The sequence below is a fragment of the Dryas octopetala genome, chromosome 4 (genome assembly GCF_963921425.1).
Source record: "Dryas octopetala chromosome 4, drDryOcto1.1, whole genome shotgun sequence".
Lineage (NCBI taxonomy): Eukaryota > Viridiplantae > Streptophyta > Magnoliopsida > Rosales > Rosaceae > Dryas > Dryas octopetala.
In genome coordinates, this window is record NC_141369.1 from 13,473,214 (window position 1) to 13,485,760 (window position 12,547).

Sequence of the window (12,547 nt, forward strand, 5' to 3'; positions counted from 1 at the left end):
AGAAATTATGAAAAAAGATGGGTGAGTGGGATGATAGTTATGGGGGGCTGTGTTTAGGTGAGTATTTGAGTTGGTATATCAAAAGGTATTATAGAAATAATAGGATGTATGAATAATTTTTTAATATTTTTTTAAAATTTAATGGTGAGTATAAAAATAAAGTGAGTGAAAAAATATGACAGATGAGTGGGAATATAAACACTCTTAAGTCAATCACCTTAATTTATAATTTTTTACAATATATAATCTTCAATAACCTCCATTCGATTCTATGAAGATTTCTGTTCAAAAATAGTCATGTGCGTCCCACATCATCTTTTTTTAAGAGATATATTGGTCCTTTTAGATTACCATATATGAGATCTATTTTGAGGTGCTTCTCAATAAAAAAAAAAAATTATAAAAAGAAATACACAACCCCACCGCTATTTGATACTAATGCTAATTCACCAATGCAGTACGTGAGAGTTGTAAGAAGAAAAAAAAACATTCAGGAGGCTATTTTATACTATTTTCATAATGATGGCCGGATAGATATTATCATAAGTAATAACTTAGGCCTTGATACAGTTTAGAAGACATGAGGATGGAAACGTCCAGGGATGGAGTTGGTTTGCTGAGCCTGCTTGAGATGCATTAATTGTGAGGGCATAGTTATTCACCTCAAGTGTTCTCGATCAACTGCTCCTGATATTCAGACACCAACTCCTTCAAATACTGGAATTCTCGGTCCTTTTTCTCCTACTCTTTTTGATGTTCATGCTGGATAGACACAGCCCGTTTGAGAAGGGTATTCTCCCTTGTCTGTCTTTCAATTTGTTGTTTAAGCAGCATATATATATTTTCCTTTCGAAAACTTTGGGCTGCCTCAGCACGGGCACAAGCACAAGCACGAGCACGAGCACGAGCACTAGCACGTGCATTGATGGATTTGTCGAAAACCTCTAGCACTTTTGCAGCACGGGCCTTAGCATCATCCAAAGTCCAAACTAGTGGCACTCATCATCTCCGTGACAAACAATTCAACCCATTCTGCACCATCTACAGGAAGGTGGTTGCTTGGAACTAATGGATTAATCTCAGAAGCAGCAGCTGCAGCTTCATCATTAGTTATCGACAGTTTTTTCATCTGGTTCTTCAGCCGATCCTAGACAAAGCTCATGCAGGCTCTTGATGGCAGCTTCCAAATCATGGCCACAATCTGCTTCCAATGCTATCTCAAGAAGCTGGGCGTCCATGTGAGGGAAGAGAGAGCGTAGCTGAAGGAGAAGATAGGGGGCAGAGAATCGAATGGGAATTAAGCCTTTTAGAGAGAGGAGGCGATTTGGAGAAGGGTTGGGTTTTGGTTTTCCTGTTCGCCCCAGGAATAGGCAAGCCAGGTTTAATTAGGAAACTTGGACATTAAGCCAGGTTCATATGGAAACTTTCCTAAAGCTAACTGGAGAATCATAGTAGCACACAAGTTAGATCACATACGAAGTCGTTAATATTTAAAAAAGAAATATATATATATATATACGAAAATACTCGAAGACCCATGCTCTAATTATATATATATATATATATATATATATAGTGTAGCATGAATGATTGGATTTTTATTTTTTACCTTTGCAGACAAAAACCCATGCTCAATTTTTTTTTAGCACGGATTTTTTTAGTCCAAATTCATCTTGTTTTTATAATGAATTATTCTTCTTGGTTAATGCTAATTGTAGTTTTGCCCGATGTGTATATTTATCTTATCTTGCAACTTGTGGCGTGATAAGAAAAATAAACACATAAGTTTTTATAGGACGATTGCATATAAGTAAATATGCCAAGGGGTGTCAGTGAACTTCTCCCTTCACCAGAATAACGTATATTCCTCTTTGAAGATTTTTTGGATGTCTGTAAACCTCCTTTGGTTGATGTCTAGTTTTGTTGTTTGGGGTCTTTGACCCCCCAGTTTACCAAAAAAAAGAATAACGTATATTCATTCAGAATGTACACTGAAGTAGAGCCAGAAATACCTGGGACAGGCAAAAGTGGAAAAATATATTAACAAAAGAGTGGGGTTATTTAAACCCAATATCTTCTATTTGATTCTTGAACCAACTTTTTAAAGTCATTTCTTTTATCCACATATTACCCATAATTATAGTATCCAAATGTTGTGTGGTTTGAATTATGGTATTTGATTTACTTTAATGAGAATTCCAATTTAGAGAATCTCTGTAATGTTTTTGAGAAGAATAGAAGAGTAGACAACTTTTTTTGGTTTTTTCAAAAGTTTGCAGGGGTCATAGCCCCTCTTATGTCCAGTTTGGTATTGCTGTGAAAAAAAACAACTGTGAAGTAAAACAGCTGTGAAGTAAAGTCAGCTGTAAAGTAAATTTGGTAAACTATGTTTTCAAAAGTGTTGTGAGTGCAAAAAACAGTATCAAAGTGTTTGGTAAATATTAATGTAAAAGTGTTGTGACTGTGTATAATTACTAAAATAGACATAATGCTAAAAGTGTCTTTCATTTATTTGTTTGGTAAAACTAAAATATTTTTTTACTTATTTTTTAAATTTGTGGCTACAAATTTTTATTAGCATTAATTTTTTTAAGAACATTATTAAATAAGTATTCCTATTATTTTTTTAAGTATATTATAATTTTAATTGTACAAATAAAATATCACAATTAATTATCACAATATAAAATATAACTAACAATGTACATATTTTTAAATTTAAAATAAACAAATAAAAATTATAGAAATTAATAAAAGTAGCATGGATAAAATAAAATATTCATTGTTGTTGTAATTCACTGCAGTTTACAAAAACACTTAGAAACCTGCTTTCTGTTTTTGCTGTGGAGAGTTGAAAATTGTGAGAGAAAACAGTTTTTTATTTTTTTACTAAACACCAAAACTGCTGTAGATGATTGAAAATTGTCATCCACAGCAGCTTTTGGGTCTTCCACCGCAATCCCAAACCGTGCCTTAGTCCCTTCTTGTTCTCATATTATGTCAAATTCCATCATTTAGAAGCAAGATAGATGTAAAATACAAATTCACCAATATAACCCAAAGAATTCAGTTACGCAATTCCACAACTGATTGACAATTCCCACTGACCTGGACTGGGAACATTAAATAAATAAAGAAGCCTCAAATCTACAAACGCTACTTCAACAGACACAACATGAAAAGGGCTCAAGACACAGCATGTATTGCTGACTATCAACCAAATGCTAAATTTATTTATTTTTTTTAGAAGACATCAGGATGGAAACGTCCAGGGATTGAGTTGCTTTGCTGAGCCTGCTTCAGATGCATTGTCAGGGCATAGTTGTTAATCTGTCAACCAACCACAAAAGCAAAGGACTAGTTAGCTAGCATGCAAAAAAAGTGAATTTCTACAAAGTTAAAAACTTAAAAACAAGATCAAATGCATCATGATTGCTTAGTAAGCTAGAAACAAGAGTGATGTTCTTTAGTTTGACAGAATGAGACGTTATAGTCAATCTGGAGAAACAGGGAAAAAGACAATAAATGATTTGAGTAGCTAGCAAGTTCTGATTATGACCTCAAGTGTTCTCAACTGGTCCTGATATTGAGACACCAACTGCTTCAGATGCTGGAATTCTTGGTTCTTTTCCTCATACTCTTTTTGACGTTCATGCTGGATAGAAACAGCACGTTTGAGAATGGTATTCTCCCTTATCAGTCCTTCAATTTGTTCTTTCAGCAGCATATTTTCCTGATAATCATAAGACCATAAACACATTACTGGAATAAAAAAGAATCATTATTGAAAAAAGAAAATTGTATCATCTCTCATATTAGCACTCCTATCTACAAAAATGTCAAGCATCGGTCATTTTAAAGTTCTTTCTCCAAAATCTATCCCACCTGTTATCCAGAAACTACAGGTATGGGAAAATAGCATGAATGTCCCCCATAATCATTTTCAAAGCGATCTATTCCAGAACCAGTAAAAAAATTAAGGCACACCTTTTGAAAACTTTGGGCTGCCTCAGCACCAGCACGTGCACTGATGGATTTCTCCAAAACCTCTAGCACTTTTGCAGCACGGGCCCTAGCATCATCCACACTAGTGGCAGTCATCATTTCCCTGACAAACAATTCAACCCATTCTGCACCATCTACAGGAAGGTTGCTTGGAACTGATGGATTTTCAGAAGCAGCTGCAGGTTCATCATTAGTACCTGATAAGGTAGCATGTAACTATGAAATTGTTACTCATGAAAAACACCAATCTCCACATAACTGCAGCTTGAAGCATAGCTTCACCACAAAGTAAAATTGAAACTCTACAATTGATAAAAGAATGTTCTTATTATTACTGAAATGTTTTACTTGAAAGAATAATTCAGTTAACAATGATCAACTGTGATAAGGAACTAAAGGAATAAGGTGATATGACAGCAACAGAACACATTGTCCTATGGCCTTTTTCTTTATTATATTTTGGGCTGCAAATTATGACAATATGAAACATTAGAATATTATTTACATTGTAGCAAAAAGTTAAGAATTTTTTTACATAGACCTAAGTTTTGTTGTTTTAAAGTGAATGTACCAATTCTGATGATGGCAAAACTAATTGAAAAGGTATACAACCAATTGGAAAGGTATTGATTTCAAAAATAAAAATAAGAAGCAATTCTATAAAACCTAGATATATTAAAAGCAATTTTACATGGTTAGGAAGATTTTACAAAGGAAATCACGGTCTGTCACCACAAACTATCATGAGTGCGCTATTTGCACCCTCAACTGAGAAATTCCCTTCCCTAGTCCATTGGAGACCACTAGGACCCATGAGAGAGAAATATAAGACAGAACTGGTTAACACGATTTAGTACAGAAATATAAGTACCCCTTAAAACATCCACACACACAAGCAATAATCCATATCTACAAAAGATGAAACAGTATCCAGAAACCACTTATTACAAATAATACAATCATATCAACAACATGCAATACAACCAAACCAATAACATGTTAAAGAATTTAGTTTTCAGACCATCACGATTCATGACAGACCTTTTATACCATCCCCCACACAAGTAACAATGGATAGAATTGCATCATCAGTGAAGTCCTATGATCCTATCCAAACTAACACATGACACTTAAGTTCCAAATAAAAATAGTAAAGGAAAAGAAGAGAAAAAGTTATTCCTGTAAATCACTAAAGAAGGAAACATCATACCTTTATCTACAGTTTCATCTGGTTCTTCAGCCGAACCGGTATGTTTCTCTGCAGATCTTAGACAAAGCTCATGCAGGCTCTTGATGGCAGCATCTAAATCATGGCCACAATCTTCCAATGCTCTCTCAAGAAGCTAAAAGAACCAAAATTGTCAAAGCCACTATCCATTATCAGTTTCCCAATACATTCACGAAATACTAATATTCATCAAAATCAAAAGAAGATTTGAAAAAAAAAAATTCTTTCATTTCCGTGAGATTAAACAAAAACAAGTTACAGAGTCCCAAAATTCTAAAGTTACCCTATTTCTCAGCAACCAAACAGACAATGATCCAATCAAAACCCAAGAGACATGACCACATCTATACATACCTGGGGGTCCATGTGAGGGAAGAGAGGGCGTAGCTGATCGAGAAGATAGGGGGCTGAGAATCGAATGGGAGAGGTGGAAGAAGAGCAGCGAAGCCTCTTGGAGAGAGGAGGCGATGGAGGAAGCTCTTCGAAGAAGGACCTCTTGCTTCCACACACTGCTGCAGACATCTCTCGCTCTCGCTCTCTCTCTCTCTCTCTCTCTCTCTCTCTCTCTCTCTCGTCTCTCAATTCCAACGAATCGACCAGACCGCCGATTGAATCCGCTTGATTAGGGTTAGGGTTTTCAGGAATTGGGGCGAATTGATGTGAGAGAGAGAGAAAGAGAAGGAGAGGGATAAAGTGTAGGGGTTTTTGTTTGGGGTTAGGTTTCGTGTTGGTGTTGCTTTGCGTTTGGTTTTGGCATTCGGAATGCCATGGAACTTTTTGTTTTTATATATATTTGAGTGGTGGTGACTGCCACCGGTGGGAGAGAAAGACGGTCGAGAAGATGATACTGCACGCGCCAATCTTCGCGCGTTCTTGGGCTTTAGAGTTTAGCCTTTTAAATTTCGGGATTTGTTGGCAAATAGACGTTAGACCATTGTATTAAAATTTTCGGAGCTAATTAGAAACTATAAAGATATCACATTATTGACCAAATCGTTCACCACATTTTTTGACTTTTTTTTTTTTTTTTTTATGTGCACATTTTGTGACATTTTGTTGCTCCATGTATCATATTTATTGGACAAAGGGAAAAATTGATTTCCTATATTCTTTAAACTTTTTTTTATAGTAATATATAAAAAATAGAAATCTGATATATTTCGTTGTGGCACTTCTGTATACAAAAAAATAAAATAAAAAAAGGTCCTCATTATACAAAAAATAAATATTAACCTCATCTAAATTGAGCATGGTGTCATCTTATGGTTTTTGGATTTTTTCTATAGAGGGTATAGTTAGATTATTAAAAAATATGTGAAAGTTTTTTGGACATAAAATTTCCATTTTGATTCACCCCAATTCCTCCAAAATGAAAAATCTCATTCCTGATTTTATGTGAGCTTTATATTTATTTTCATTCTCTCATATGTTAGTAAATATAGAAATGAGAATTATTCTCATTCCTGATCAATAAACATGCCCTAATTGGTTTTGTTTTACCAAATGCAAGAGAGAGAAATTTCGAACTCGAAACGTCAAATGTAGAGTAAATATTCTTAACAACTAGAATTATAAGTTCCCACTTTTGATTTAGTTGATTGCATCTTTTACAGCATGTCTCCTCTTTTTCTCTATTAAAGATATGATTAACAATAAGCCAATAAATATGTTAAAGAGTAAAATACACTATAAATATGTTAACGACCGTCCAATAGTCATGGACTCATTGATGGTTGTAGGTTATAATGGATCTACAACAATCAACGGTTGAGAATCACACATATATGGTAATGGTTTTTTTAAAAAAAAAAATTTGTGGCTTGAAAAACTATAATATTTTCTAAATGTTTGAGATTCAAAGTTGTAATCAAGTGATATTATTTAAAACAATGCTAAACTCCTAACAAGCAGCCAAGTTGTCACTCTTTATATGAAAGAGTGATATTATTTAAGAACAATATATTATCAAATTGTGGTCGTGTTGTAACAAGTAGTAATCACTCTTTCTATGCAAGCAGGCAAGTATTTTTCTATTACTTATACAAAGACCATGAGACAATATGATTTCCAACGGCCAAGTCTTAAATGAGAATACATATAAAAGTGATTTTAAATTTGAAACTTGACGAGTACACACACACACACAAAAAAAAAAAAAAAAAAAAAAAAAAAAAAAAAAAAAAAAAAAAAAAGGGGGAAAGATGCATAATTCATACCAAAGAAGGAATGTAAGGAAGTTGGCCAGACCATATTGTAGCAATTATTCCAAATTCTCTAATAAGCCATGATTTTCCTTAGTCATACAGGCAAGACATTTTTCAGTACTCTCATATATAATCTAAAAATATTTATTTGGCCCAGACAACCTTCTTTATCAACAAATCTTTGTCAGCAAATGTTTCAAAACCCAGCAATTTGTCAAGTTCAATTTGGTATACTACTTGCAGCCTCATGCCAAATTTGAAAACGTTATTAAATTTGCTTCCTATAATATTCACAGTACTAAACTATACCATTCACCAAAATTGGTCGCTTACATAACGAAACTATTTTGCTATTACAAACTCAGCTCCATTCAGTAAAATTTTACAAGCACATATTTCAATGAATCAGAATGTAATTCTGTTTTGAGTTCCCTACACATGATACTCAAAGAACACAATATTGTCCCACAGAAGCTTTGCCCAGTTACTAGATTTTCATTAAAGCAGACACCATGACAAGACATGATTCATACATCAGCAATGTAAAAATGGTAAGTTGGAAGGGTCTGTTATTTCCTCTTTCATTGGATATTTCTGATTTGGGTAGCAAGTTCCACACCATTTTTTGGTCTCAGCTAGACCCCAAGGCCTTGACAGGAATTGTGATGGGACCCTTTTGGAACCTCTGGCTTGCTGCAACCTGGTGAATTGCATCTTGAATCCCCTCAAATGCCACTAAGAAGTCTGCTGCATCGGTTTCATTCAGCACCTTCTTCAACACCAGTTCCAGTGCCTTGAACCTGTTACACAGCATCACATATATGGTACTTAGTTATAATTGCATTTTGCTTTATTTCTTTATGGGGAATATAGTTATTAGGTATACAAAGGGGAAAGCCAAGACACAAAAACAAACTAACGAAGACAGCAAGCAAAACCCCTATAGCTAGCACAGGTGTTCTGTCACATGTGTTTTTTTACTAGACCTGAATACCTGATAGGGTACTATCATGTTTCTTGAAGTTGTAACAGTTAACAAATTCAGTAAAAGAATAAAAGGAAAGCAAATAAACCTGAGTTGTTGAGCTTTTATGATCACTCTTTCGATCTTCTTGAACTCAGACTGAACACCAGCCAAGGCTCCACCTGATTGAATGTTGATCGGAGCAAATGGAAGGTAGAGGATGCATGTGGATTGAATCTCAGCCAATTCCTCATCAATTATAGCCTCTTCAATCCGAAGCTCATGAATGAACTGCGACAAGAGCTGCTCGGTGCCAACGGAGTTTGGGAAAGAGGACGACGAGGATAATGATGTGGTGGACAAGCCACGTACAAGCTCCAGAATGGCAGAGGGCCGCCAATCGCCAAGCCAAGCTGTGGAGGCCAGCTCATCCGGCAGAGCCCAATTGGGCATGAGGAGTTGGGCAATGTCCTTGAGCCAGGTTGGGACCATATCATGGTTGTAGTGGGCATGGAACCTGTTCAGTTGTTCTTCAACTAGCTCCTCAAGTTCCCACCTTACCTTGAGCATTTTCTCTAGCCTTGCAACTCTGCCCCTCTGCTCTTGCCTCCACAGACCATTCTTCTCAAAGGAGATCTCTTCACCTGAAAACCATATAAATAAATATACATGCATACATATACATATATATTATATATATTCTGTCATCATGCAAGCTAGCTTGCTGGATCCACAGAAGATAGACCAAAGAAAAAGAACAGCCTTCATTGGTTTAAACACACAAACAAATAGAATGCATCATTTAGTGGAAAATGCATGTGGTCACTGGTCATGATCTTCCAGTATATGGTTTTCTTGGGATTACTACACATTTGGTTCTTTGCAAAAAAGGCTCTACATTTGGTTTGACTACGTACACATTAACACTACTACAAGTACTAACATTGAGAAAGAATTGGGGTATAGGATTGGTCTTCTGATTGAAAACATGTTACAAACATCTTCACTTGATATCAGTTCCCGATCAATAGACTCCTATTAACAGTTTTTCTAAGACTGATTGTGGGCTTTCAAGTTTCAACAATATTTCCAATTACCCCAATTTGCACTAAATCTAGTCACTGAAACAAAGAATATTCAATTTTCTAATGATACCCGGATAAAGATTGAAAGAAAGCATATCTTAATATCTCATTTTCCCAGGAAAATCAGAAAAAATTGAACATAAGTTTCAGGATCTACCTCGTTTATTGGTGTCTCGCTTGTGAAGGGCCATGCACTGAAACTTCTCTGCTATGTCATCATCAATTGCACAACCACCTTCTATTTTGTCTCTCCTTAACAATACTTCATTTTCTCCTTGCAGTTCAAATTCATCTCCATTAGAGTATTTCCTGTAAAAATTCCCTTATTATATTTATACCAAGAAAATGAAGGAAAAGAAAAGAAAACTCAGAAGTTCTGATTCTTCGTTCCCTTGTTTTCATGGCAACCAAATGGACCCAAAATCTAACGCATGCCCATTTGCCCTTTCATCAAGAAAACTAGAAAGAACATACGGGTTCTCACTAATCCCACATTTCTCAGCAACCAAACAGAGAAGAGTTCATGGAATGATTGATAATGTTTCAGACCTTACAAGCAAACTGGATGGTTAAATTCGCCAAGTCAGTCCTATGTCTTGTTTTCTCATTTCTCATGAACTAAACAGAGCGAGAAGAAGAAGGTGGCATAAGTACTTACATGGAGGAATGAGATGGCATTCGAATCCCCTTCATTGATCCTTTTCTTTTCTGGACCACTTCTCTCTACGTTGATGGCTTTCTTGGATTTTCTCTCTCTTTTTCTCGAGCCGGGAAACTGAGGTGTAATTGTAAGTTTGTAACTGCCTGCTAACCGAAGGGAATAATAAAATATTAATTTATAACCCCCCACCCTTTCAGAGTTCACTAATCGTCCCAACTTTTTTTACCCCCCCCCCACCTTTTTTCTTGCGTTTTTACCCTTACCAATTTTTTTTTTGGCTTAATTATCGATTTACCACCCAAAATTGTAACGCATTCCCACTTTGTCACCTGAAAGTTCTTTTGTCCCAAATTACTACCTGTAACTTACATCCGTGTCCCATTTTACCTTGTTCCGTCAACAATTCCGTTAAAAATGATAACCTGGCAGTTAATGCTGACGTGGCGCGCTGGATGTGCGCTACGTATCACATCTTTGTTTTTATTTTCAGATTTTTTTATTTTTTTATTTTTATAAACTTTAAAAATTAATTAAAAATAGCTCTGAACTCAGAAAAACGAAAAATTCCTACGGACTCGTCTTGACTAGCACTAATTTACTATAAGATTAAATCACCAATTTTCCCTCTAAAAGTTTCCAAAAAAAATTAGAAAGTCCAAATTTATTTCTAAAAAATTAAAATAAATTTCCCTCTATTAAATAAATTCTAGAATTTTCGTAAACTATTGGACAAATTCTCAAAAATATTTTGGAAATTACCAAAAGCCTGTTTTAGAGAATTATTTCGAGACTTTACAGAAATTCTAGAATTTTTATAGAATTTATTTTATAGGGAAATTTATTTTCCTCTAAGACCGAGAGGTCTTTTGGGTAGCAAGTGTTCACGAGAAAGGTATTGTTAGTTTTTAGAGGACTAACGGTGCAAACCTCATATTTTTTTGAGTTTGGGAGATTATCCTATGAATTTCCAAAGAGTCTAGAATATTTTAATTTTCTAGAAATAAATTTGGACTTTTCAAATTTTCTGGAAATTTTTAGAGGGAAAATTGGTATTTTGACCCCATAGTAAATTAGTACTTGTCAAGACAAGTCAGTAGGAATTTTCCGTGTATTTTCTAAGTTCGGAGCTATTTTTAATTAATTTTCAAAGTTTATAAAATAGAAAAAAAATCAGAAAATACAAGAAAAGATGTGACACTTGGCACACATCCAGCACGCCACGTCAGCATTAACGGCCATGTCATCATTTTTAACGGAATTGTTGACGGAATAAGGTAAAATGGGACACGGATGTAAGTTATAGGTGGTAATCTGAAACAAAAAAAACTTTCAGGTGGTAAAGTAGGAATGAGTTACAGTTTTGGATGGTAAATCGATAATTAAGCCTTTTTTTTCCACTTCTTTTCAAACTGTTAAACCCGAAACTATAAGCTCTAAAACCACGATTTTATACCTTAAATTAACCCCAAATTGTAAGTCCAAAACCCCATATTCTGGGTTTTTGGACCCCCTTTAACTACACTAGATCTTGCATTGATAAACTCTTATGAACCCTATAAAAAATGAACAAAAAAAATAATAATAAGAAGTTGTAACTACTAAAGGGTGTCAATAAATAAAGAACAAAAAAAACCTAGACGCTATGAAAGAGTTTGACTCTCACACAAGGGTTTTTGAAACATTTCTAAAAGGAAAACACACTATAAGATTACAGTCACCAAATTTATTGATCGAGTTGGTTCACCCAATAATGTGTCAATATGTATTTGTATCTTGTTGAAAATAAATTAATCTCAAAATGAGCTCAATTTTAAAGTTATAAAATATTGTCACATCTTGTGAAAAATTTAGCTGTCTCACTAAGAGTGAAGAGCAATTTGGAACTAGAAGGAAATATAAGAAAGGGCTGAATTGGTAATTAATAAGAAATTTCTCTAGGTGAGCCTTTAGCTGGTTGCGACTTGCTAGCATCCAGAGAGTTTTATCATAAGAACTGCTACAAGCCTCAGACAACATTGATCTGCTAGGCCCAATATTTGATAGTTGTTTTCAACAGTAGGCTTTTGCCTAAAAAGTTGGCTTCCATTGATTAAAATCTGAGAAGAAAAATCTTACATGCAGTGTGGAATTTGGAATTCCATTTCAAATCCGCGATCCTTTTCCCTTTCATTTCATTTAATTTCGCCCAAGCAAAACCAAACTGGAATAGTATGCAAGCTAACCAAGACTTTGCCCTCTTTTGAGGAAAATAGGACTCTTTGCTTATGTTTTTTGTTTATGTACTGATATTGTACTTATGTTCAAAATGTCTTTTTCAATTTTCAGCTAATAATTTTTAGTTTACTTTTTAGTATTTAAGATGATTAAACGAAAAGCACAATATTAGGACAAGATCATCAG

At 34.8% G+C, this 12,547-nt stretch overlaps 2 protein-coding genes and 1 pseudogene across 2 annotated transcripts; all 3 read right to left on the bottom strand.

The window, feature by feature from the left end:
• Positions 1 to 571: 571 nt before the first annotated feature.
• Positions 572 to 2,135, bottom strand: LOC147287021 (uncharacterized; annotated as a pseudogene).
• Positions 2,136 to 2,948: 813 nt separating this feature from the next.
• Positions 2,949 to 6,001, bottom strand: LOC147287022 (uncharacterized). Its single transcript, XM_086238990.1, has 5 exons — positions 5,588 to 6,001; positions 5,216 to 5,348; positions 3,988 to 4,202; positions 3,560 to 3,733; positions 2,949 to 3,330 (listed from the first exon to the last, which is right to left on the bottom strand). Exons 1-5 carry the CDS (start codon positions 5,753 to 5,755, stop codon positions 3,244 to 3,246), a joined length of 777 nt encoding a protein of 258 aa, XP_086095116.1. The 5' UTR covers positions 5,756 to 6,001; the 3' UTR covers positions 2,949 to 3,243.
• Positions 6,002 to 7,824: 1,823 nt separating this feature from the next.
• On the bottom strand, positions 7,825 to 10,273 carry LOC147287023 (seed dormancy control protein). Its single transcript, XM_086238989.1, has 4 exons — positions 10,145 to 10,273; positions 9,644 to 9,795; positions 8,511 to 9,045; positions 7,825 to 8,237 (listed from the first exon to the last, which is right to left on the bottom strand). Exons 1-4 carry the CDS (start codon positions 10,177 to 10,179, stop codon positions 8,069 to 8,071), a joined length of 891 nt encoding a protein of 296 aa, XP_086095115.1. The 5' UTR covers positions 10,180 to 10,273; the 3' UTR covers positions 7,825 to 8,068.
• Positions 10,274 to 12,547: the final 2,274 nt, after the last annotated feature.